This window comes from Megalobrama amblycephala, linkage group LG5, assembly GCF_018812025.1.
Source record: "Megalobrama amblycephala isolate DHTTF-2021 linkage group LG5, ASM1881202v1, whole genome shotgun sequence".
Classification (NCBI taxonomy): Eukaryota; Metazoa; Chordata; class Actinopteri; order Cypriniformes; family Xenocyprididae; genus Megalobrama; species Megalobrama amblycephala.
Window position 1 is genome coordinate 6,724,239 of NC_063048.1, and position 25,650 is coordinate 6,749,888.

Sequence of the window (25,650 nt, forward strand, 5' to 3'; positions counted from 1 at the left end):
CGCACTTGTATCTCATTAGCAATCGCTCCAGCGGCCTCGTTTCTGCTTCCAGAACACTCGCCCTGCTCTGCTTCCGACTACAGTAACGTTAATAATCTCATCCATGAACATGGAGTCCCATCCCGATTCTATTCCACCGGCTTTGAGGTGAAAACGACAGCTCCCACGAATCCACGCTCAATCTCGCCGTCATCAAGCTATGCCTTTGTTTTGAAAAGGTGACCTCTAGTGGCGAAAAACTACATAGTGTGCCTTTAGCATGAATGATATTTAATTCTTGCAGATATACTTGTGTCTTAAATTAATATTGTTTATTATCTGCTCCTACGTACAGTACAGTACTTTCATTAAAAGTGCCTATTGTATAGGTAGCATTTGTTAAAGGACGAGTTGAAAATTATTTTCCACATAATCGATATTGAACCACAAACGCAGCCAATTGAGCTCAACTTGTATTAAACCTGGAACATGTGACACATGAGCGAGACCAACGGATGGGAGAGAGAACAGCAGAACAAGACAGACACTCTTTAAATAGATCACTTGGTGTCAACTGCAGGAAAAGAGATGTGATGTGATTGGAGGAAGACAGACATGGACCGAGGAGACTGTTAAGGTGATGAACAGGAGATATGACAAATGAAGGAAGTCTTGTGTTTCTGACTGAAGATCTGTGTGTTTTTGTACACCTACCGTCTTCAATCTCTTGACGGCTTCTTCACAGATGTGCATGCCACGAGACTCCTCGACCTCCACATGCCCCAGATACTACGGAGACACACAGAGAAACAGTAGTTTAGCTTTGAAACCGTGTCAATCAGTCTTTCCTGTTCCAACAGGAAGAGGTCACGCAGTCCCATCTATTCCTGTTGGAACTACCGGACCGGTGGCTACTGACACTCAATGTGCGGAAACAGTGGCGCCCTCCCCTACCCACGACAGACCTCTCTCGTAGAAGACATCACTGTGTCTCGCCCAAAAGCCTCCTGGGGTCAGGCCAAGAGGCGGACAGCTATTGTACTGAGAGGAAGTCCTTCCCCTTCCCCTAGTAAAACACACAGGAGCTGCTTGGCTATTGTCAGCTTGTGACATCAGGCATATATAAGAGCAGCTAGATGTGTGCACCTGCTTATTAACTCTGCAAAGCCTGGCATATGAAAAAATAGTCAGTAATACAACAGCTTTTTGAACCTTTTTTTGGTGAGTATCATTATTTGATACATCAGGCATTTCATGTAGTGTGATACATGAATATGGAGAATATGGAGCTCATATCTAGGAGGAAAAAAACACCTCAGTTTTATTCAAAGACCCAAACTCAGCATAAATATGCAATTTAGTGCAGCTGCTGACCAAAAAGTAAGATGAAATTTTAATAGCTTGTAATGTCAATGAGATCTTTATAACAATATAGCAAATCCTTACATAAAATGTATATTAATCATATCTATCTGCCAATAATTTGTCTTAGTAAGATGATATTTAAATGCTTAGTTTTATGATCAAAGCTTTGTAGTTTTAAAACATTTAATGCAATGCAATACAGTGAGATGAACAAACTTTTTTCCATATATTAGGGAGCAAAAACTCAAACAACAACAAAGCTGGAGAATCTCACGCAGTCAAAATGAGGATTGTCATTAACGTGTTCAGCCTTACATTGTTCAAACCGGAGTCGACACTGATTGAGAGAATCAGGAAGAAGTTGTAACACTTGCCAATGTATTCAGTAAGTAGAGGGAAACAATGAGAGAGGGTAACCAAACAAGTTATTTTCTTAGCATAATTAAGAAGAAACATCAAATTAAAGAAATCAAAACAACAAATTCTTAAACAGAAAAACGTGGCATACATCATATTTCAATATACACCACAACAGTCTCTTTCCCTTTGAAAGGTCAGTGTCCCAGACCTTGGGACCTTGCTTTGTAGTCTATTGGCTAGGATGAAAAGCATATCAGTTGGTTAAACTGTTACAAAGTTACAACTTTTAGAATGCAACTGGATGTTTCTGAATGGATACATTTATGTAGTTGCTGTGGAGTTGATTCAACTCATCGACTAGCATGTGCCGTCATGTTAATCTTTGGTGCAAATTCAATGTTGAATTTACCTTAGTTTGTGAAGCAGTTCATCATAAAATGATGGCATGATAACACCACTCCACTACAACAACTCTTCCTCTTCTCTAAAGCAGCCCAACATGGCCTCACCATGAAAAGCATCCTTCTCGGTCTAAAATAAAAACACTTATAATGGGCTTACCATAGTGAATCAGGATAAGACAAAAACATGTTTTTTGGAAGAAAGACTGATGGTGTATTGTCTCCATATGTACATTTTGTTGTCAACAACAACAACAAAAAAAGTTAAAATAAAGTGCAACCAACTTTTTTTTATGTGGAGATATTTTCCAGATCTGGGTGTTTTTCATGTCAAAAGAAAATAACATAACAAATATTGTTAGACATTACTTCACACTGACTGCTTAAACATGTATGGTCACTTTAAAAAAAAACTGACTATTGGAATAGATCAGAAAATAGTTTAGATTTGGGAGTGTGGAGAGAGTTTGATTCAGTCTTTATGGGTCAGATTATTCTTTGATGCTCTGGAGTGAGACATGCTTTCAGAAAGATGGCAAATGATGTTTTAAGGTCTAGTCTTCATTTGACATGGCTTATAACCTGACTCTGAACCAGTTATTGAGCATGAATGAGAAAACCAGCTGCCTATAACCATGAGAGCAGCCGTTTTTCCATTGCCTGTAAAAGAACAGAGCAGTTATTTAGCTGGGAAATGGGCACAGAGTTATTCATAGAGCTACTCTTCTCGAACAGTCAGAACTGGTTACATAAGTGTGTCCTCAACAAATCTGAACCTTTATGTGAACTGGTCATCAGACACTTTTTAAAAAACGTATGTTAATAGCCAGGTATCAAAAACTTGATCCAGTCCACTTCAGAGTTAAGATTATTTTAGTACTTAAAATGTTGAATAATACAGGTTTAGACCTGAATGGCAAACGCAGAGTCAGTGTGAAGCTTACAAAAGCATTTAAAAGATATCCATATCATACAGAAATGAAAAGAAAATATTTTTCAAATAAAAACATTATAATTATATTTTATTTAAATTGTACAGTTTATTTGTACAGCAACTGCATTACAGTATTGTGAATGAGTATGCTTTATTTTCCATTTGCAAATTATAATATTATGAATAATATTCAATATATACATTAAATATTAGAATTTTGGATTTTATACTTTAAATTAATGGAATTCTTTGCAATGCTTTACAACACGTATCCTGGGGTTGTATTCGATTTCCAATGACATTTTCAGTGGCTTGTAAAACTGAGAAAAATGCGTCACAAATATATGCATGAGCTCAGAGCTGTATGACTGTTTTTCTTCAACTTTGCCTCCAACTGTTTGTGACAAGTGTTAAAAATATGAACTGATTAATGCCAAGGATGTGCAAAACTACACATTTTCATAATAAGCTAATCTGTGAATTACAAAGAAAGTCCTGTAGATGTTGAGCACCGTTCACTTGCATTAGATGGAGAAAAATCTTTTGTTTTCCTCCAAAACCTAATTTTCTCTTCAGCTAAAGAAAGATAGTAAATAATCATGACATTTGCATTTTTGGGTGAACTACTCCTTTAAAGGGTTAGTTCACCCAAAAATGAAATTTCTGTCATTAATTACATGCCCTCATGTCGTTAAAAAGACCTTCGTTCATCTTCAGAAGACAAATTAAGATATTTTTGATGAAATCCGAGAGGTATCTAACAGTGCAGCGCTTCCAGGTTCAACATCAGATCGCCGGCTCATTATTGGCCGGCTCCTGCGTCAGCATCACACGCATGCGTCATGCTGCTCACGTGGCCAATAATGAGTTGGCATTCAGACATAGAACCTGGAAGTACTGCACTGTGTTTACAACATAAACAGCGAAGGAGATTGACAGGGAAGAGAAGAAATTGTTGAAAAAACTCGTTGTTTTTGTGCACAAAAAGTATTCTCATTACTTCATAACATTAAGGTTGAACCACTGTAGTCACGTGGACTATTTTAACAATGTCTTTAATACCTTTCTGAGCCTTGAAACATACAATGACGTTGATGCCTATGTGTGGTTCAGAACCCCTTAATTTGTGTTCTGAAGATGAACGAAGGTCTTACGGGTTTGGAACGACATGAGGGTGAGTAATTATTGACAGAAATTTCATTTTTGTGCGACCTACCGCTTTAAGAATGACTCCAAAACAGACAAAAGAAGAAAAGAGAAGAGAATTTTTAGAAAAAGTTATTTTATGCACCAAAACAACCGATTCACTGGATGTCATTCTCCTGAAAAAGCACCTCATGTGAACAAAAGCGTAAACAAGCCATAAAAACACTCACTCACTGCTTCATACACACACACACACTGAGCTGTATGGAGTATATTTATGATCAGCAGGTGGAGAAATAAGAGCTCAGATGATGATACTGAATCTAGGACACAATAACAGAACACAAGCACACACACACACACTATTTCGCCAGAGGCCACTGATTTACTGTGACCTTACGGTACAATGATAAACCAGACTAAAAACAGAGGTGAAAAAGCACATCTACAGGAGAAAAAAAAAAAAAGAGGCGCTGATGGTCAGAATGTGGAGACATGTACTCGTCTTTGATTTCAGTCTGCTCTCTCTGTGGGATTGTGGGTAAATGTGGTAAATCAGAGACCCATCAAAAGCAGGTTGAGGACGGATATTCTAGTTGCAGAAAACAACAGACACACTCTTTCTCTCCATCCCATGAGAGAAAAGTGTCCCAAACATGGGCTGCGCAGCACCTCTAAAGGTCACAGCCAATCACAAAGCTGTAGGTCCAAAAACAAATAAAAGCTCTCAGAGAAGTAGGGCTTCCCCCTAATAGTCGACGAGAAGAGAGGGTTAGTTGACCAAAATTTTATTAGTCGCTTGCAGAAAAAAACCCCAGTGGCCACGCAGTCTGTGACGGACACATTAACAAGTGGTCTATGTGATAATTACAGTACATAGGACACCCAAACACTCATTCACTGACCTCAAATATGGCTTATCATTTGAAACATGTAAGTAGTAGCAACCTTACATGGCCGCTCGCTTTAATGTTAACCTAGAAAAATGTGGGTTTTTAAGTGTTTGTGCAGAGTGTGAAAGCTGAATAGTAGCATGCTTACTGCATGACAGCTAACATGGAGGCGCCGGTGCGATCACTTGCATTTAAAATACTTTGTCATTTCTGGTCATACAGATAAGATAATCTGTGAAGAGTCTACTTTTATTTGTGTGCACTCACAATAACAACAAAACCTTGTGCTTTTGTAAAATAATGAAAGCAATCTGGCTGTGCTTTCTGCCGTCTCAATCTGTGAACTTGAGTACTCCAAAAAAATTTTGTTTTTTTTAAATAACCAAACCTCCATGAAAACTTGCCTCACAGACATGAAATAACATGAAATAAACATGAAAATATATATAGAAAGCAAAATGTCTACTTTCAAATGAACCCATTCAAATCGAAAACAAATATTCTCCGGTTATGTAATCTGTATGAAACGAAGATGACGAGTCAGCATCGTCAACTTCATCACTGCAGTCGAAAACACAGAAAACTCTAGTTTATCAATCATTTTTTAAAATGTTAAAGCAATCTCCTTGCTGTTTTTACCCGACGCATTCATAATCATTACTTCTGCCAGTGCGCTGTGGCAAGCTTTATGCATGCGCTTGAACGCCGATTAGGCATTAAAGGCTCTTTATTATGATTTATATTGTTTATTAATAAACCTGCGATTAGTTGAGTAATTGCTTAAAATGAACGACTACTAGTCGACCAGAAAAATCTTTAGCCTAGGGCAGCCCTACAGAGAAGCTGCATATCAATTATATGATATGTGCATAGATAACAAACCCAAACAATCTCAAAATAAATCATGCATATTATTTTACTTATTATTTTTACAGAATGTCTTAGTAAATGTCAAATGTTTTTATATAAAACATTTAAAGCTAAGATTCTTCAAAAACAGGTCATATGTGACCTGTAAAGCCAGGCACACATTTAACGACTAGCTAAAACATTCTAAGACTAAGCTCAACACACAGCGATTGCTTCCTGCGACTGAAGCAGATTTAAATACTTACACACGGAATTTGAACACCGACTGTAATCACCGACTGAACACGTTTGAGCGCGATCAGTCATAAGTATCAATTTACATTCATAATCGGCCTTTAAGTGTGTCCCCAGCTTAAGGTCCACAGAAGAAAACTTACTTTGAAAAATGCTTTGCATTTGTTGAGCTATTTGTGTCTTAATGCCTGGTTAACATATCAAAAAAATATTGTGAAATACAGCATATTATTTTCCAAAAACAGGTCAGAGGCTAGTGTTCAGACAAGCACAATAGCAGACAACAAGTGCCTCAAAACTCTAGGAATCTATAGCATAAACAGCATGAAAATGATTGACAGCTCCAGGTGGTTCAGCACAGGTGTGTATGTCTATTACCTTCACAGCAAAGCTGCATTTGCCCCCGCGTACGGCCTCCTCGTCTGTCTGCCACTGGTGCGGCCGGCTGGACTCTGGCACATAAACGTCTTTCTTTCGCCGGAAGCTCTGCCGTAGCTTATTCATCGCTTAACCTCCTCCTGCAGACGGTACAGAGAGACGTTTCAGACAGATGTCAACAGAAGACTGAAACCAGCACGAAGACTAGTCTCACAGAGCCAGACATCTGATTATCAACTTCACATCTGGTCCATTAATCACTGAAAATTCCAAAATTAATGGGAAAAGCATGCAAAACAAAACAAAGAGAGAAATTCCTTTTACTTGCTATAAATATAATGGTTGTCATAGTACCAAAACTTCGGCAGTCATATAAAAGTACCAGTGAAAGTACAGTGATGACACTGACACCGAGTCATTATTAGTGATATACAGTAGAAAGACATTGTTACATTAAAGTTTCAGCATCCACTTGGTACTAAATTGTGGTACTGATATGTATATTTCGATGCTGATATCTCATGAATATTAATCATGTTGTCTGCGTTCACTCAAACTGATTTTCTGCAAGCGAATGGGTTTGCTACTTGTGCATTAGCGCTTGGTCTTTAAGATTTAGTTTTACACGAAAAGCTAAAATAGTGAATAATTTCTAAGTAAAATATCTAGCTTCCGCCAGACCGCCTTCCTTATTCAACTTATGAAGAAAGTGCATACGCTACGTTCTACGTGACGTCAGGCGGTCTTGGCAGAAGTTAGATATTTTGCTTTATAACTTGTTAAATATGGATATTTTTCATACACAAACACATCGCTTCGCTTCAGAAGGCCTTTATTAACCTCCCGGAGCCGTGTGGACTACATTTATGATACTGGTTGATCCCGTTCACTGCCATTATAAAGCTCAGATGCATCAAGATATTTATTGATATATCTCTGATTGTGTTCATCAGAAAGAAGAAAGTCATATACACCTAGGATGGCTTGAGGGTGAGTAAAGCTTGGGCTAATTTTCATTTTAAAGTGAACTAATCCTTTAAGATTTTAATAAGCATTTTTAGAATTTAGGAAACTCTTGGCATTTCCATCCAGTGGTTTTTTAATGCGATATCCCAAAATGCGCTATTGTAACTGCAAGGAATTTTAAACTGCTTTGCCTTCACATCACACACATAATATTTCTCTCTCACTAACACAAAACTTAACAAGATCTGAGCGATGTCACCCCTGAATGTACCAGCACACACATACGGGAAGAGTCACGCAGTGCTGAGTCACATCAGAGCTGCTGTGGATCAGTCACCTGCAGAGACAGACGGCAGACAGACTCACTCACACAGAAGATTCAATGCCTCTGAAACTTCTATAAAGAGCAACAGAGAAACATTTCACTTTACACTCCACAGAAGTTCAGATTTCAACAGCATAACGTGACACTCATTTGAATGAGCCAGGAGAGATGTGAACACACACACACACACACGTTCAGGCAGTAAGAATCAGCTTGTCTCGCGAGGAAAACACAACAGCACATTAGCATAAGAGACCAGTGCCAAGCCCCGCTTGTTTGTGATGTGTGAGCAATAGAAAAAAAAAACACACACAGGTTCGCAACTGTAAGCATTATTCTTTATTTTGTGTGTGTGTGTGTGTGTGTGTTGGTAAAGAGGTTTAGTGGGACTTGACACTTACTTTTTCCACAAGAAACACATACATGCTCCCAAGTTGAACAGTTTTGGAGAATATTCAAAAAAAAAACTTTAGAGGTGCAATGAAAATGTATCAAATAATAGATACAAAAAAAGATTAAATTTATTAGAATACAAAAAGTACACTTAGTTTTTAAATATTTCTGCTTCAAACTGTATTTAAATATTATGTAAATATTTATAGGCCCTCTTTAAACCGTGTGCAAATACATGTATGTAATAAACAGATTGTTGTGCTGATACTAGTAAAATTGAATACTGAATCATTCAAATTATGTTCTTAGGCCGTGTGTCCACCAGAGCGTTTTTAGCCAGCTGAAAACGATAGGCGCTCTGCTTAAAACGCCTATCTCATCTGTGAGCGCTTCTGCAGCGCAGCGTTTTTTTTCAGTTGAGACGCTTCGTTGCTATGATACGGAATCTGCTATGATCTGCGGCACTGTTACTTGTTATAACTGATTTTGCAGGTAATTTGTTTCAGACTAAAAATGTTGACATAATGTGGAATTACTTGCTATGTATGTTCAGAGACCAGCAATATTAATTTCTCATCCATTTTGTTTCTGTTTGTTGATGTCGCTGTACAGCAAGAATGTGACAGTTGGTCGGAGTTGAATTTGTCCCGCCCCTCCTCCACTCTGATTGGACGGCTGGCTAAAAAGTGACAGTGATGAGCGCAGCGTTTTACTCAAAGTTGAGAATTCTTCAACTCGAGGCGACCAGTAAAAAACAAAAACAAAATACCAATAACTACCAGGAGAAAAATATACATAATTAATTAATTATAAATAAGCCTGAAATACACCATTGCAAATGCAAGTGAAACGCTGGCATTGTCGAGTCCTGGTTAGTAGGATTAATTCTTTTATTCAGCAAGAATGCAATAAATTGATAAAAGTTACAATAAAGTCACAAAGATGTTCCAAAGGACTTTTTTTCCCCCAAATAACTGCTGACACTTTCTATTAATCAAAAAACTAAAAAAAAAAAAATATGAAGCAGCACAACTGTTTTCAACGTTGATAATAATACATGTTTCTTGAGCAGCAAAACAGCACATTAAAATGATTTCTGAAGGATCATGTGACATTAATCAAAAAAGAATTAAACCTACTAACCAGGACTCGACATCAAGACTGGAGTAATGATGCTGAAAATTCAGTTTTGATCACAGGAATAAATTACAATTTACAATATATTAAAGTGTAATTTATTCTACTTAAGGAAAAAAATGGAACTGCCACCGCGTTTGTTCCGTAAGTTGAAAAGGGAAGGCGTAGGACATACAGCGTAAGTTTTTTGAAGAATACAGAAAGCGGAAGCATGTGCAAGATGATCATTTGTGTTTATAAAGCATATACAGTTGTATTTTTTTCAAAAAATGACCAATCATTTCTCTAGATAAGGTATGGAGGTAATGTCTGGTATTGTTTAAAGCCCTTTGAAGCTGGCCTGAAACTGTAATTTTGACCTTCAACCGTTTGGAGTCCATTGAAGTCCACTATAAGGAGAATAATCATGGAATGTTTTCATCAAAAACCTTAATTTCTTTTCGACTGAAGAAAGACAGACATAAACATCTTGGATGACATGGGGGTGAATAAATTATCAGGAAAATTTTATTTGAAAGTGGACCAATCCTTTAAATAAATGCAGCCTTGGTGTGCAGAGGAGACTTCTTTCAAAGAAATCTTACAGACCCTGAACGTTTGAACGCTAGTGTGTGTAGAGCCACTTTTGAGTGAAAAAAAAGATGCTTCTTAGCAGAGGCATCTTATTGGTCAGTGAAATTTTATCACTATATAAAGAACGTCCTTCTGTCATCAGACAAATATTCTTTTCCAATGTGTACAGAGTAGCAGAAGAAAACGAAGAGAAAAATGTTAATAAGCAGAAGAGATTAGTGTGTGTGTGTGTGTGTGTGTGTGTGTGTGTGTGTGTGTGTGTGTGTGTGCGTGTGTGTGACATCAAACGCCCAGGCTGGTGCCAATGAGTTCATCTACTGTCAGAGGACAGAAACTGTGAGAAAAACAGCAGAAAGCAGCACAGAGGAAGAGAGGGAGAGAGAATCCTACATAACGCTGGCTCAACTTCAGCAGCTTTTCTCTGCTCGTCTGTATTTGGGTCAGATGGTTTGTGCATTCACTGCAGGCCGCGGGCGAAGCTCTGTCGCTGTAGAAGAAAGGATGCTGCGGAGGAGACATGATGAAAAACACCACTCTACAGATTTCTGCCACTACTCATCACCTAAAGCCTCCTCTCCACTGACATCACTCTCCCTCGTGATCTCCGTCCGTTCTGTTCCAGTCTTAAGCTCCATTCACACTGACAGTGATTTTATCTCTGGAGGTCGCAAGGTCGCTGTGCTGTTGGTCATAGGAGGTGTTCCTGATGTTATTGGTGGGCTGCGTAACGAAAACTTGATCACAAATGGGCTGTACTGTCAGTTTAAGTCAATCTATCCAAATAAGGAATCAGCTTTCTTGTTGCTAAAAAGCATTCTGCAGGGGAAAGCAGCAGAAGTAACGCACAATGAGTCATATAAATGGAGGTTTGGAAATGGATGGAATGAAAGATCAATGAATAAATCAAACGCCTTCAGAATGTTGACCATTTTTGATACGGTTTCCATGCATTACATAAGGCATAATGTGCAGTCAGCCCAATGGTAATGAGTGACTAACTTTACATTATCCCTGTATGTTGGCAGAGACAAATCAAATAGAACATAGGAGAATCAGTTTAATTTTTTTCTTAAAATTCCATATTTGTGGGGGAATTTTCTCTTTTGAATGCGCACGTGTACTCTGTGTAGGGAGCAGCTCTGACCGCACATTTTACAAGATATTTGCAAGCAGTGTTGGGGAAAGTTACTTTTAAAAGTAATGCAATACAATATTGCATCACTCCCTGAAAAAAAAGTAACTAATTGCATTACTTAGTTACTTTACTTTTGTGTTACTCTTTCTCATATAGGCTGGGCTGTCTGTTTGTTTGTTTTTATAACAACAAAAAAAGTTCTATTTTTGGAAAAATGTAAAGGCCCTTTCACACCAATGCCTCTGCACTCTTGATTTCTCCCAACATGTGGACAGGAGAGATGTTAGTCAATAAATGGGAAAACAAAGTAACTTGTGTTACTTATTTGAAAAAGTAACTCAGATATTTTGTTGTAATTTTAAAAGTAACGTGTTACTTTATTAGTTACTTGAAAAAAGTACTTGTAATGCATTACTCTCAACACCGTTTGCAAGATATTTACAAGATATTTGTCATTGACGGTCAGAATTTGCTGCGCACCAAATCCTCCGCCATCGCTCTGTCAGTCATCCTTACTCTCGTCATTTGATAAGTGAAATCTGACTTCTGCTTTGACTCTGCAGCTCGTGCTGTATGGAGCAGAGCAGACGATTTCAGTTTATAATTGTAGCATCCGTTGTCCACCTAAACTAAATGGTATTTATTTCTATAAAAAAGCAAAACTACAGTGGTTGCGGTGCAGCGGTGGGCAAGTCGTGCAATAAGTGTATGGTCGAAAACCGGTAACGCCGACTATCGTAGCAAGCCTAGTCCACAAAACTGCAAACTGCACATGAAGTGTGCCATTTTTTGCCAGGGCCAAAAAGAACTGGCCAATGGCCTGGGGCCAGCGTGAAAAACACTCAGGACACACTTGGGAAGCAACTGTCAATGGCCTGTGCTGCATCATTACAAAAGTTTACCATTTGCACGTTTTTTTAAGTCTTGCCAATTTAAACATTCAAGCGATTTTAAACCATTCTAGCATAAGACAACTCAGCTCTGTTTTGTGTGCGCTCAGACCCAAAGCGTGCCGAATTTCAGATAGCGTGAACACCGAATTCTCTTTCACGTCTTCTTGTGCTTGAACGGATAAATGCACACAAAATTGTCAAAATACCTATCTTAGCAAGTACCCTAGTAAACACAATCGGTTATGTCTTAAATGAACATAAACGTGAGATAAGATGTAACGGTACATTGGATCCGTGCAGCTCTTATGGTGTGTTCACACCAGACGCGAATGAAGCGTTAAGCGCGAATGCAAAGATGCGAATAGACATCCTGCGGCGTGAATCGAGCGTTTCGGGCGTTTGACGCACATAACGCGTGCGCCACGTTAACCAATCAGGAGTTTGCTCTAGTAGTGACGTAACAAGCTGTGAGGCAGAAATCCGAAACAACATGGAGGACAAAATCATCGTCGCTGTACATCTTCATACTTTTATAGAAACAGAAGCAAAAATATTGCTTGAAAGAAAGTGAGTGAGGAGGTCAGACAATCTGGTAAGTTGTAAAAGAAAAGGGTCTTTACTCAATTTGAGCTATATATTGAGACTACAAGCTAGCTAAAGCCAGCAAATTGATCTTATTCGCTGTAATTTACAACTACTTTCCCGCTGACGAGTTGTGTTTATTCAGAGGAAGAGTGCAGAAAGAAGTGGAAGTCTGGGACACATAAAGGAGCGGGAGAGCCCCTCTCGTGACGCGAATTTGCGTCTGTTGTGAATTGAATTTCACACGTGAATGAAACGAGTAAACTTTAAATGTTCAAGAGTCCAACTACGCGCGAATAGCGTGATTTATTCGAGCAAGTCGCGTCTGGTGTGGCAGCAGTCTAATATTCCTGCTGCTGTCCGTTTTTATGTTACTCAAAAAATTGCTCACTGCTCTTGACTGAATAACTTAAGGGTTAATCTATATTTATACAGTGAAGACTATGCAGTGATATTTTACATTTGATTCATACTATATGTATCTGAAAATCTAGTTTAAACCTACATCAAAAACCTGAAAAGAACTGTTTATTTAATTTGTATATGTTTGCTCTGTTGTAATTATTTGTGCAATTGCTCGTAATTGATTATTTGTTCTTATTTTATTACTGACTGTCTGTATAACAATACTTAAAATGTATATGAGTTAGGCTAGCAGTTGTTGGTGTCATTACCTTATTTATTGAGGTCACATTGATCAAAAACAACTAAAAGAATATTTATTTATTTTATTACTTTTTTTGTGGTGGGGCCAGTGAAAATTTTGGCAGGGCAAGTAAAAATTTGAACCACTGGCCAGACCGGGCCAGAACAAATGCTTAGCGTTGAGCCTGCAGAGATTCACATTTAAACAGCAGTCATTTTTATATTTTAATATTCACAGACACTAGTACATCTCGCGATTTGATGAACTGTACAGCCCTAATTTTGATTTATTCTATCAGAAACCTGCTTTTCCACAGCTTATTACATTTGAGCAGTTTAAAATTGCTTTAATGTTTAAACTGGCAAAGCTTAAAATGCATGAAAATGATAAACTTTCATGACGCCACAGCACTGCAACGCTACGTTAGCATAACCACGATAGACTGCGATATCTTACTTGTATGATACTTGTTGACAAATTTCTAACAGTTCATCGTAATTTAATTATTATTAAATTATTATTATCAGGTGATCAATTTAATAGTTTTACATTTTTTGGTCAGTTGATTGGTCAGTAGACAAGCTCACAATATCATAATTGGATGATGACTGAAGTTCCACTGCAAAGTGGCTGTCAGTGTGAACAGGCTTTATACTATTTACTCGCTTCATGACTGTCTCTCTTCCTGTCTGTGTCTTTCTGTCTCAGTGTGTGGGAGGGTGAGACTGATGTCAAGGGGGTGAAATAAAAGTGAATAAAATAAAAGAGAATATGTGAGTGCGTGTGAAAAGCAGTAGAGAGACGATGGGAAACAGAAACTCATGGTAGACCGAGTCATGTGAGCAGGCTTAGCTGCACAGTACAGCCACTAACCACTTTCACACATTTCGTGTTTAATTGCCGTTAAATTGATGGATTTATTTATTTATTTAAAAGCTACATCTGTTATTCACTAGCAACAGTGTATTTCATAAGCTGCTGCCATTCACACACCACCATCAATATGCTATTAAAACTCTCTGATGCTTTTTTTTTTTACTAGAAATTACGTTTCAACATCTTGCCCTGGATATATAGTAGGCCAGGGTTTTTCCTGCATTGAAAATATTTTAGCGGCCACCAACATAAGTCTTTGTCCCACCAAACATTAATTTAATCATTTAAAGTCCCCCTGCAATCAAATGATTTTTGGCTTTTAGTATGAATATGTTAGCCTTACTGTTATTTATATTTGCATTTAGAAGATATAAGCATTCAAAACTTACTCTCACTTCCGCCAAAATGGATCAATGATTTTGATGACATCACCCTGCACTTCAGCATCTTATCAGATTTTCTGTCCAATCAAATGCTCTCTAGAATCTAAAGCGTCCTGTCCCTGACATTATCAGTAGACGCTGAAGCTGAAATTGGTCACTTGTTACCATTTTATACATGGTGAATGGCACATAGTAAACTATATAGCTTTCAAATTCTGTCAATTTTATAACGAAATTCAAACAATAAATGCCACTTTGGCACTCTTTAATGTGTCATGACAGATCGCTGTAGCGCCTCAGTTCAACTAGTTATAGTACTAAATAAACATGAATGAACATCAGAAGGTATGTTGAAAGATACAGTACAACTTATTGAAATGAATCATGTCTGTCAGTGTTTCAACCACGGAAAGACATCAATAAAATAGCTTTTAAACAATGCCACTTATCATTACATTTACCTCAGGTGAGCTGTTCAATGACCATAATTTGTTAGTTAGCTAGACAAATGAACTGTAAAGAGGAGCATTTTGATAAATATATGCACTACATTACATATTTATGAGTGAATGTGAGGTGCAGTTTTGTCTACTACACAACTATTTTTTCTAAGGCTGCACAACGATTAATCGTGATTAATCGTTTGCAAAATAAAACACACACATATATTACGAACACACACATATATTACGGAAACACAGACTTTTATTTTGCAAACGATTAATCGCGTGAAAATGCCCATGAACTGAATAAATGAATAAAATAGTGAGTGAGTGAATGAAAACAAATGAGCAAATGAGTGAATAGACTAAATGAGTCAGTGATTGAATGAACACTTTGATTCAGAGGGGCCTCTCTTAGCCTGTTGTCTCTCTCTGTTGCGTTAATGAGGCCATTAGTGCACTAGAAGAGCATTAAGTTGAGCGCTGGCCAGACACAAGCCACTCGCTGCCTCAGTCACGCGGCTCAGAGACGAGGCATGAAAGCAGGAGAAGCGAGAGGAGACGAGGTAAAAAGCGGAATGAGCCGAGGAGGAGTGCTGGGCTGACAGAGAAGCTATTTAAATCATCTCTCCAGGAACGGAAAACACTTATTAATTCCTGCAAATAGAACCTGGAGAGGAAGACAAAAGACCTTTCAGACGGACAGAGAGAGAGAGAGAGAGAGAGAGCGCCAGCAAAGAAACACTCTCAAAAAAAAAAAAAAAAAGCTCTCATTCAATGCAACAAACACGTGGCTCTGCTCCATGTCAGACATCTTATGAATGAAACCTAAAATATGCACTTTGGATGGTAAAAAAGCTATTTCAGGCATCACTTGCAGCTTATGTAATGATGGAAAAATCATTACATAAAGCTTGAAATACTGAGAAAGCAAAATCAATCAGTACTGATTAGAGACAACTATAAGTAAGGTTGATTTCTCCAACAAGAGTAACGCCGTGTCTCTGTAGCAAAACATTGCTTTGTTTATTTGAGCATCCCAACCAGCTTGATATTAAAGGATTAGTTCACTTTCAAATAAAATGTTCCTGATAATTTACTCACCCCCATGTCATCCAAGATGTTCATGTCTTTCTTTCTTCAGTCAAAAAGAAATTAAGGTTTTTGATAAAAAACATTCCAGGATTATTCTCCTTATAGTGGACTTCAATGGCCTCCAGACGGTTGAAGGTCAAAATGACAGTTTCAGTGCAGCTTCAAAGGGCTTTAAACGATACCAGACGTGGAATAAGGGTCCTATCTAGCGAAACGATCGGTCATTTTCGAAAAAAATGTAAATGTATATGCTTTATACAGTATAAACAAATGATCGCCTTCCAAGTGGTTCTGCCAAAACCGCACTTTCGTATTCTTCAAAAAGTCCTACGCCTTCCCTATTCAACTTACGGAACGAACGCAGCACCAGCTCCATCTTTTCCGTAAGTAGAATAGGTAAGGCGTAGGACATACAGCGTAAGATTTTTGAAGAATACGAAAGTGCGGTTTTGGTGGAACCACTTGGAAGGCGATCATTTGTTTATATAAAGCATATACATTTACATTGTTTTCGAAAATGAGTGATGGTTTCACTAGATAAGACCCTTATTCCTCGTCTGGTATCATTTAAAGCCCTTTGAAGCTGCACTGAAACTGTAATTTTGATTACATTTAAAAAAATAATAATTTATTTGATTACCCAACATTTTTGATAATAAATATAATAAATGAAATCCCAAAAAAACAAGGACACACAAGGCCCTAAACAAAGGCACAGTAAATTACAGCATTACCAAATACTACAAACTACAAATAACGCAAACTAAAACGTAAAGTATCTTTTGATTATTATTTTTTTTATAAATGATAACTGGACGCCACTCACTGACAAAAAAAGCAATGTAATGAGGTCGTGATGCTTATTGCTGCATAACGCCTACTGTAGTGAGTCAATGATATTACGTAACAGGAAGCAGTTAAACAGGAAGTGAAAAGAGGGCTGGAAAGGAAGGGAACCCTCTTCTGGATCTAGAATATTGTGTAAGTGCTGGTCCGACTCTTCCCCAGCCTTGACAAACAGCCAGTTTTAGAAACCCTGACTGAAACACCCGATTACAGCCAAGCAAAGCAAATCTATTGAAACACACAGAGCGTATCACAGAGGAGCGGCCAACAGAATGGACAAAAGGGGTGTCACAGTATGATAACCTTCACTAAAAATATCACAGCCATTTACAAAACAAATAACAGAAGGAAATTCAATTTGGTATACACAGCCCTAATGTCCTTGATTCAAATGATATTACTGGTAATATTTGATCAGATTTTTACTTCTTATCACATACTGATCACACAGAATGACATGGACAAGACTTAGCATAGCATATTTCCAGCCAAAGCTGAAAATTTCAATAAACAATATTAAAATACATTTTCCATCCAAGTATGAAGTAATTAAACTGAACAAAGAACTTACAGTCTGAGTGCTTGAATAGCCCGGGGCACACAAGAGGTCTTCTTCTTGAGTCCAAAGATCTGTACCTGACCTAAACTGACCTGAATGACTTCTTACCCATTCTGAACCTGACATGCAGGGCTTGACATTAACACCCGCCAACCCGCCAAATGCAGGTGGGTTTCTGTGCAGCATCCATGCAGGTGGATGCTGTGGCATGTAATGCAGTCACTCCTACTAGCCACTTTGGCGGGCTGAAATTTATATATAATATATGCTAGGGCTGAACGATATATTTATCACAAATTTTACTGCACGTGATTTGGCAAAGACTGCGATTATTTTATGCGCAGCTTGTCAGTGCTGTACGGCTCTGTGATCAGCAGTGAATGATTTTCCATCTGAAAGCCAGAGGGCGCTCTTGAGCAGAAAGACCAAATATGCCCTGCCGCAGAAGTAGAAAACACCAGGAAATCCCTATGGGCATCATACTATCACTGTAGCTGAATAAACAAAAGACTGAAAAGCTTATATTGATTCAACATGGCTAATTAACACACGACTGCCTTATTCTGTGTAAGAAGCCACATCATCTCACAGAAGGATGCTCAACTATCATTATGAAGTGAGTTTGGAGTAAAAACGTGTTATTAAATGTTGTCTTTTGTTGGACAAGATGTTAATAAATCTTTCTCATGTCTGGAAAGATGTTTGACGCGTGTTGCTTTTTCAAATGTACATTATAAGCGACTCAAACTCGCAGTGCTTTCAGATGGATTAGTATTTGGAGCCATACTTCATTGACAATCTGCGTATAAAAATAAATAAATTAATTAATAATCGCACTAAGAATCGCGTTTAAGCGCAATTTAAACGTTATTTTTCGTATTGTGCAATAAATCGTGCAGCCCTAATATATAGATTTTTCAATTGTAGTCTTTTAAAAAGGCATCTGAAATAATAAACTAAGAACAATGTAGTGTTGTCAAAAATATAATTATTTTGATACATAATACTGAAATATCTAAACTGCTTCCAATACTCATTTTCCGCTGAACAGATGCACGATACCAGCTGTGACAAACCCACCTCCCCTCACTCACTCGTTTCATTTGTTTTCGATGAATTTTGTTGGTTTTACAGGGCTTGAATTTTGCCGTGGGATTGTGCATATTGCACAAGATTTTACCCATTCCAGCATATTTTGCTCACACCCAAAGTGCGCACCCAAAGCCGCCTCTCAGTACTAAATTGAGTTATTTTTCACCACTTATTGTGCTTAAACAGTCAAATACACTAAATAATGTCAAAATGCATTCATTCATTCATTCATTCATTCATTCATTCAGGTGTACCAAACTCACTCTCAAAATGCAGGTGTGAATCACAAAAATTTGAAGCGTCTCAAATTAAAATGTGGTTGTCAGTATCATTTATAACCAAACAGTTTTACCTCCTTTTACACCTGGGGGTATTCCAAAAAGCTGGTTATGCAATATTTATATAGATAGGTAAACAGGTAACCTCAACTTTCAGTTACAAAAACTGAGGGAACTTTCATGGTATGCAATAGCATAGCCATAGCAACTTAATTTTTTAATTACTCAAGAGCAGGTTACATTTTAGGGTTAATTTCATTTTATTTTCATCTCACATACTGTGACTCTGCATTCAAATTTGTGTCACTTTGCCACTATTTAAATTTCTTATGAAATTGTGATTGCATTTACATTAATCTGGATACATTTGAAAACAACGTTTTCATTTTAAAACGCTTTCAGTCCATACCAGTGTTAACATGCATTTTCCAAAAGTTTCTACACTGAAACATTGGAAAACGCTAAAATCATTTTACTGCGCCATGTGTAGAACATAATGAAAGCTCACTAAGATGATACTAAGAGACCAGACATAATAAAGCTCTCATGCTATTGTTCTGGCACAATCATTTTACTAGCAAAATGTCCCACTACTTAAAGTCGGCATGAGACGGAAGTTGTGATAGTCTTTTCTTCCCTATTGTGATGTATATCCGAGTGAAACGGCTTCTGGAATGAGAAAAATGTAGGGCGGGCTCTGATTTCATCCTTCGGGAATTGATTGGATCGTAGGAAGTTGGCCGTTGCTAAGTAAACAGAGGAAGATCTGAATGGCAGTTTGCAAGTTGTGGAGGATATATATGTTGCGACTGGGAATTATGCATTTCTATGGCAACATTATCAACACCTAAATTAATCTGCAGCATCAGGTGGTACAGCGGTCAAGTGGTACAAGTAAAAACTCTCAGAAAATTCCCAGCTTACAAATTTTAAGTACACTTGAATGCTTTTTCCATATTGAAATACCATGTCAAATCAAGCAGAGGTACCTGGCTAAAATTTTTAATTTTGATTTGACCACAGGGTATAACCATAGATATCTATGGGTGCATTACATGACCAAACGTGAGTCATAATTTTTAAATACCTGTTTTCACAGTCCACACTACAACGTGAAAACGATTTCAAAAATTTCAAATTGATCCACTTGATAAAGCATCTTCAAAAAGCCCAGTTTTCGATGGATGAAAACTGTCTCCATGCAGACAGAAGGCCAAAATTGAGAGAAAATGATGAATGTTAAATATATCTGGATTAATGCAGACACAGCCTGAAGCTGTCAGAAGTGACACAGACCACCCAGCAAATGCTGTCAGTCATGAGCAAAGTCTTAGCCAAGATCTATATCATAAACTCTGAGATACAACACTGTTGATGTTGTACAGTCTGGCTTGGCTTTTACCAAAGTCTCTTTAAGACAAGTCATTTCACTCGGCGGCCATCTTTGAAATGCCTCTTGGGCATCCAAGTGCAGCTCCTATCTCTTTGAATGGGGAAACATCAAATTCTCTAAAGCTGTTCACCAAGCTTTCGATTAAATTTCATATTTGAAATCACCAATGAAATCTGACAACAACTGTTTCTTAAATTTTGTTTCTAAGCTCGAATCATGACAAAAAAACTGTATTTTTCAGGCTGGATCGACCTAATGCGCATGCGCAGTCCTAAATGCGCGTCTCTCGTGCCTCATTTCGGAGGCGCGCGTCTGACTGTTTCTATAGAAACCGGAGCTTCTAACAGCCGTTGCAGTGACACGATGACTTTACCAATCGGCGACTGGCTCTTATTTAGAAGGCGGGACTTACTCCGCCATATTGCGCGTTGCACTTTCTCCGATTCAAAACAATACGAGTGACACGTCTTGTGTTATTCTATAGTCTTTGCTTTTACTCACTGGGGTCATAATATACACAATAATCTGATCACCTATAATTGTGCAAAAGAGAATAATTCCTAGAGTTCAGTAATGCCTCTGACCCAACATTTTCACCCTGAAAAACTTCATACCAGAGAAAGAAAAGGAGCAAATTAAAGAGCAAGAGGGATGGATAAAAAAGGGAGAGAAATGGAAAATGCAAGAGAAAAGAATCAGTGCGCTCTGAACATGGTACCTTAAATCAGAGTTTATTCCTCTAATGATAAAATGCAAAGAAACTGAGTGACATTTGAGCATCATTTGCGTGATTGAGATTTTGATTCACTTTGATACGGTATTGATTAATTTAAAGTCTTAAGTTAAATATACAGAATCATGCAGATGAACGGCATAATGGCTGAAAGTATCTCAGTAAATATCTCTGTGCTTCACAGATCACAACTCTAACAGGATTCGAGTCCTTTGGGCTGGCAGTCCAGACGCTTGACCACTGTGTGTCCACCATCAATGACCACTGTAAAATATACGGTTCCACAGATAAGCCATTTATGAGACCAGAGCAGAAAAGCACACAAAGGCACAAACATTTGCATGTCTAAATGAAACTAAGCACATGTTTATGGCCGTGCCTGGGTTCAGTGTTATCTGTGAAGGGCAGGCCTGCATACCTTCACTTGACAAAACCATCGGACAGACACGACGACTCCTCAGGATGTAAAATAATAGGAAATTGACTCAAAGGATTTGCAGTTTCTGTTCTACATCTCTATTTGAATGTAATAATATCTTGTTTTTTGCTCAGACTTCAGCTCAAAACAAAGGATATGTACAATATTATTAAAATCACATATATGCAAATTCCGCTGGAGATTGTAAATGCTTAGTACACAAATGCAAAGTTTGAAGAACAAGGCTGCAGGACATTCCTGCTCCAAGAAGCAAAACAATGCAGTTAATAATAAGTGATGTATTGGAGCGGCCGACCTAAAGTGTTTATATGATGAAAAGAGTACACTGAACTTTATCTCAAACGCGCAAAAGCCTCCTGTATCCAACAGTTCCTCAATGCCATTAGGAAAGACGTTCATGAAGAGAGGCAGAAAGAAGGAAACGGGAAGAGGAAGCATTTGGGATGGAAAGCAGACAGCCTCTAGTGATCTCAGGAAGTTAATGGAGTCTGAGCTAGTACACTCATTCATGCACACTTCCCTGGAAAAGAGACATATCTCCGACACAGTCTGCTGTCAGAAAGACATGAGTCATAGAAATTAGACTGTCACACAAACTAGTGTAAGGGTTTCTTTCAAAGGTCAACCATCCAGGCTTGGGCCAAGCATTTTGGGGGCCCTAACCACCCCCATCCCTCAATGTACACACTGTAAAGTTTTACGAAACTGTCTTACTTCGTATATGTTTCAAGATATTAGTGCTTCTCCCTAGTCGACGAGAGGAGGCTTAGTCGATCAAATTTTAATTTGTCGGTTAGTCGCAGAAATAAAAAAAAAACTGAAATTGGTCACTACTGAAAAGTCACACTGTCCATGATTGACAGATCGTTAACATGTCCCTGTGGTAATTGTGTCAGGAAATCCAAATGTTCACCCATCATTCACTGACATCAAACATCATTTGAAACATGTAAGTAGTAGTAGCAGCCTAACTTTAGTAGCCTAATTAGTAGCCCAACTTTAGCCGCAATTCGTTCAAAACGTTAATCTAGATAAATGTGCTATTATTAAGCACAAGGGGTGTGACGAGATCTCGTGCTGTGAGATTAAAACGTGACAACATATCTCTTCGAGGTGAAAAGCTGTCTCGTGATATTACCATCACGGAGTGTGAGGTTGAAATTAGGAAAGAATATGCCACCACTACGTTTACATACCTCCAGTGTCGTTTTTCTTTTTATAGAAATAAAAGCCATTTAATGCAGTTGATTAACGGTCGCTTCAATCCCATCCAGCTCATCCAACACGAGCTGCGGAGCCGTTTGTAGTACAGCAGGAATCAGAGTTTGCGGATCACGTGACAAGAGTAAGCGACGAGATGACTGACGAGACAATGGCGGTGGATTCGCTGGACAACAGAGCCTAAAGGCCTTTGCACACTGAGTCCTGACGAAGGTTTCGGAGGCAGTCTGTAAACGTGATTGACACAACGTGAGGTCGTATTTATTTTTTAACGTGCAAAAGTTTCGGACGCGAATTTCGGACTCAGTGTGCAAAGACCTTAAGCGTCTGACAAATGTCTTATCTTGTAGAATTCGTGCTCAGCACCGCCACTTCCCCCTTCACAGAGTATGTGCAACAGCGAAAGTAAAACACGAGCACACATTCAAATAGGGCTGCAACAAACGATTATTTTGATAATCTCCCACATTTCACGGGTTCGACTTCGTTTGCACTATGCTCTCCAAAGCGCTGACTTCTTTTATTGGATTGGATCCGGGAGGGCTGCATTACAGTATTGCGCTACAGCGCCCCACTGGTTACACCGCGTTATTGCAGGCCCTTCAAATAGGTCGTATGAGATCAAGAGACTATTCTACAACAAAAATATTTGTTGACAATTTTTTATTGTCGACGTTGTCGATAATGTCGACTAATCGTTTCAGCCCTACATTCAAATGCAAGTTCAATAGCCCGCATTTTGAAAACGGCTCCCTGATGCATGCAAATATCTCCCAATCTCACACCCTTATGAAGGCAAAATAGCCGCAATGCGTAGGTGTGCACTTGTCACCTGTTTTTAACTTATAGCCATGATGAAATAAAGGCTTTCTAAAGCAGAACTAAGTAACTTTTTTACCTTCATAAATAGTTTTCTATGTCCTTACGATGGTTAATTGACTTGTAGTGGTGAGTTTGAGGCGTGCACTAACCCCCTCTGGCAAGTCTACGCCATAAAACAGCACTTGCAAGTTGAGCTGCACCGACCCGACATAATCTCGCCTCATGTTCACGCGAGAATGACAAAATGCTTTACGATAATTCAAAAACAATGTATATATTATGACTTTATAAGACAATTTCGAAAATTACCCAAAATTACCCAGTATTTGCAAAACTACTGCGCTGGTGAGCATTGTAGTCGTTGTAGTCCAGAGCTGCGCTTGGAATGTTTACGACAGTGTGATTCACTGAAGGAACCTGTAGGGGGAGCTTCGCAAATCTTACTGAGTTCCGCTTTAAAACTTTTTCAATAAGATTTGTGAGCCTTGGACCATCATTAATTTTATGAAAGCGCCAGTATCTTAGGCTGGGCTGTGTAACCATGTCTAGCTCTGCATCATGCTTGAAGAAAAATTGGGTCTCTTTGATTATGGTTGCACTTATTGTTTACACTTAACAAGACTAAGAAAAAACTATGTTATTCATTTTTATTTATACTGTTTTTATTACTGTGATCAATTTGTGGAAAGGAGCTCAGTTATGAGGTCAAAAGTTGTAGAAGCTCATAAATCATGTACAGTTCTAAGTTCTGAAGAGACTCATATGAAATCAACATGAGTGTTTTTATCAGAACTATAAACTTTTATTCCAGTACTTCTGTGACAATCTGAATATTTGTAACATAGAAATAATGATATGTGTGGTTGATGAGACTGTTTGTGAAGCTGTTTCATACCTATGACAGCTGCTCTCTCTGGCTCAGCGGCAGCAGCAACGCAGAACTGAGTGTTTGCTGTGTTGTCAAAGGTGTAATAGACACAGGAGAATCGTTGTCACTTTGGAATAAGATCAAGTGGGTGTTTGAATCAAGATTGCGATCTTTTAACGATTAATCGTGCAGCTCTATTAGAGACAAATTCTGAATAAGTATTCCCAAAAAAAAAAATGCTTTGGTGGATCCCTATTCCTTCAGGGACATACGTGGAAAAGAAATTAATCACTGCTAAATTATGCACAATGACCCAGTTTCCTCACTCTCAATACTTTAAAAAGCTGAAACGGAGTCTAAGTGCCAAAAAAGAACTCAGGAATCAGCTTTCCACAATCACGGCTTAAACACACACACAAACTCAAGTGTCAACGGAGGCATTAAAGTTCAAAAGTTTTTGGTCTTATCAGATGATGGAATCTTCCTTCAAATTAATGATGAGTATCTCACATGACTCTGGGGCAACAGCAGCTGAGATTTGATATTACTGAATCATATCGCTGCCATTCACACATGTGTCACCAGCTACTACATTATACAACACACAGCAAGATACAAGTCATAATTCAAGATATATTTGGGTCACAACTGAGGCTATACACAAGACATACATACCAACACAGTGTGTATGATACATCACAAAAACCAGGGGTGTGTACTAGACTTTTTATATCCACTGTGTGTGTGTGTGTGTGTGTGTGTGTGTGTGTGTGTGTGTGTGTGTGTGTGTGTGTGTGTGTGTGTGTGTGTGTGTGTACACTTGTTTTGACTATACTTTTGAGGACCAAATGTCCTCACTTATATTGTAAAATGCTTTCACAGCCCAGTAGTGAGGACATTGACTGGTCCTCACTAGTTTTATCTCAGCCAAAAGAGGTTTTTATTTAAATCTAATAGGGCTGTCAAACGATTAATCACGATTAATCGCATACAAAATAAAAGTTTGAGTTTGCCTAATATATCTGTGAGTATTGTGTGTAATTATTATGTATATATAAATACAAACACATTCATGTATATATTTGAGAAATATTTACAAGTATATGTATTTATTTATATTTTTATATAATTTATATTATATATAAATAACAATATTTTGTTCATAAATAAGATATTTCTCTTAACTATATACATTAATTTGTTTGTAATTATATATACATAATAATTACACACAGTACTCACACATACATTAGGCAAACTCAAACTTTTATTTTGTATGCGATTAATCGCGATTAATCGTTTGACAGCCCTAAAATCTAATGATGTGCACATGTTTCTGTGATGGGTAGGTTTAGGAGTAGGGTAGTGTAGGGCAGTGGTGTGCGGTGGTGT

The 25,650-nt window shown here is 38.1% G+C and overlaps 1 protein-coding gene across 5 annotated transcripts in view; it reads right to left on the reverse strand.

Moving 5' to 3' along the window:
* The window catches only part of numb (NUMB endocytic adaptor protein), a 79,761-nt gene that overhangs the window by 31,493 nt on the left and 22,618 nt on the right, over positions 1-25,650 (reverse strand). For all 5 annotated transcript variants that reach the window (XM_048190517.1, XM_048190515.1, XM_048190516.1 and 2 more), the window contains 2 exons: positions 6,561-6,700; positions 694-768 (listed from right to left, as the gene is read on the reverse strand). In XM_048190517.1, coding sequence (XP_048046474.1) covers positions 694-768; positions 6,561-6,686 — 201 coding nt within the window. In that variant the 5' untranslated portion in view covers positions 6,687-6,700. The remainder of the gene's footprint in view (positions 1-693; positions 769-6,560; positions 6,701-25,650) is intronic.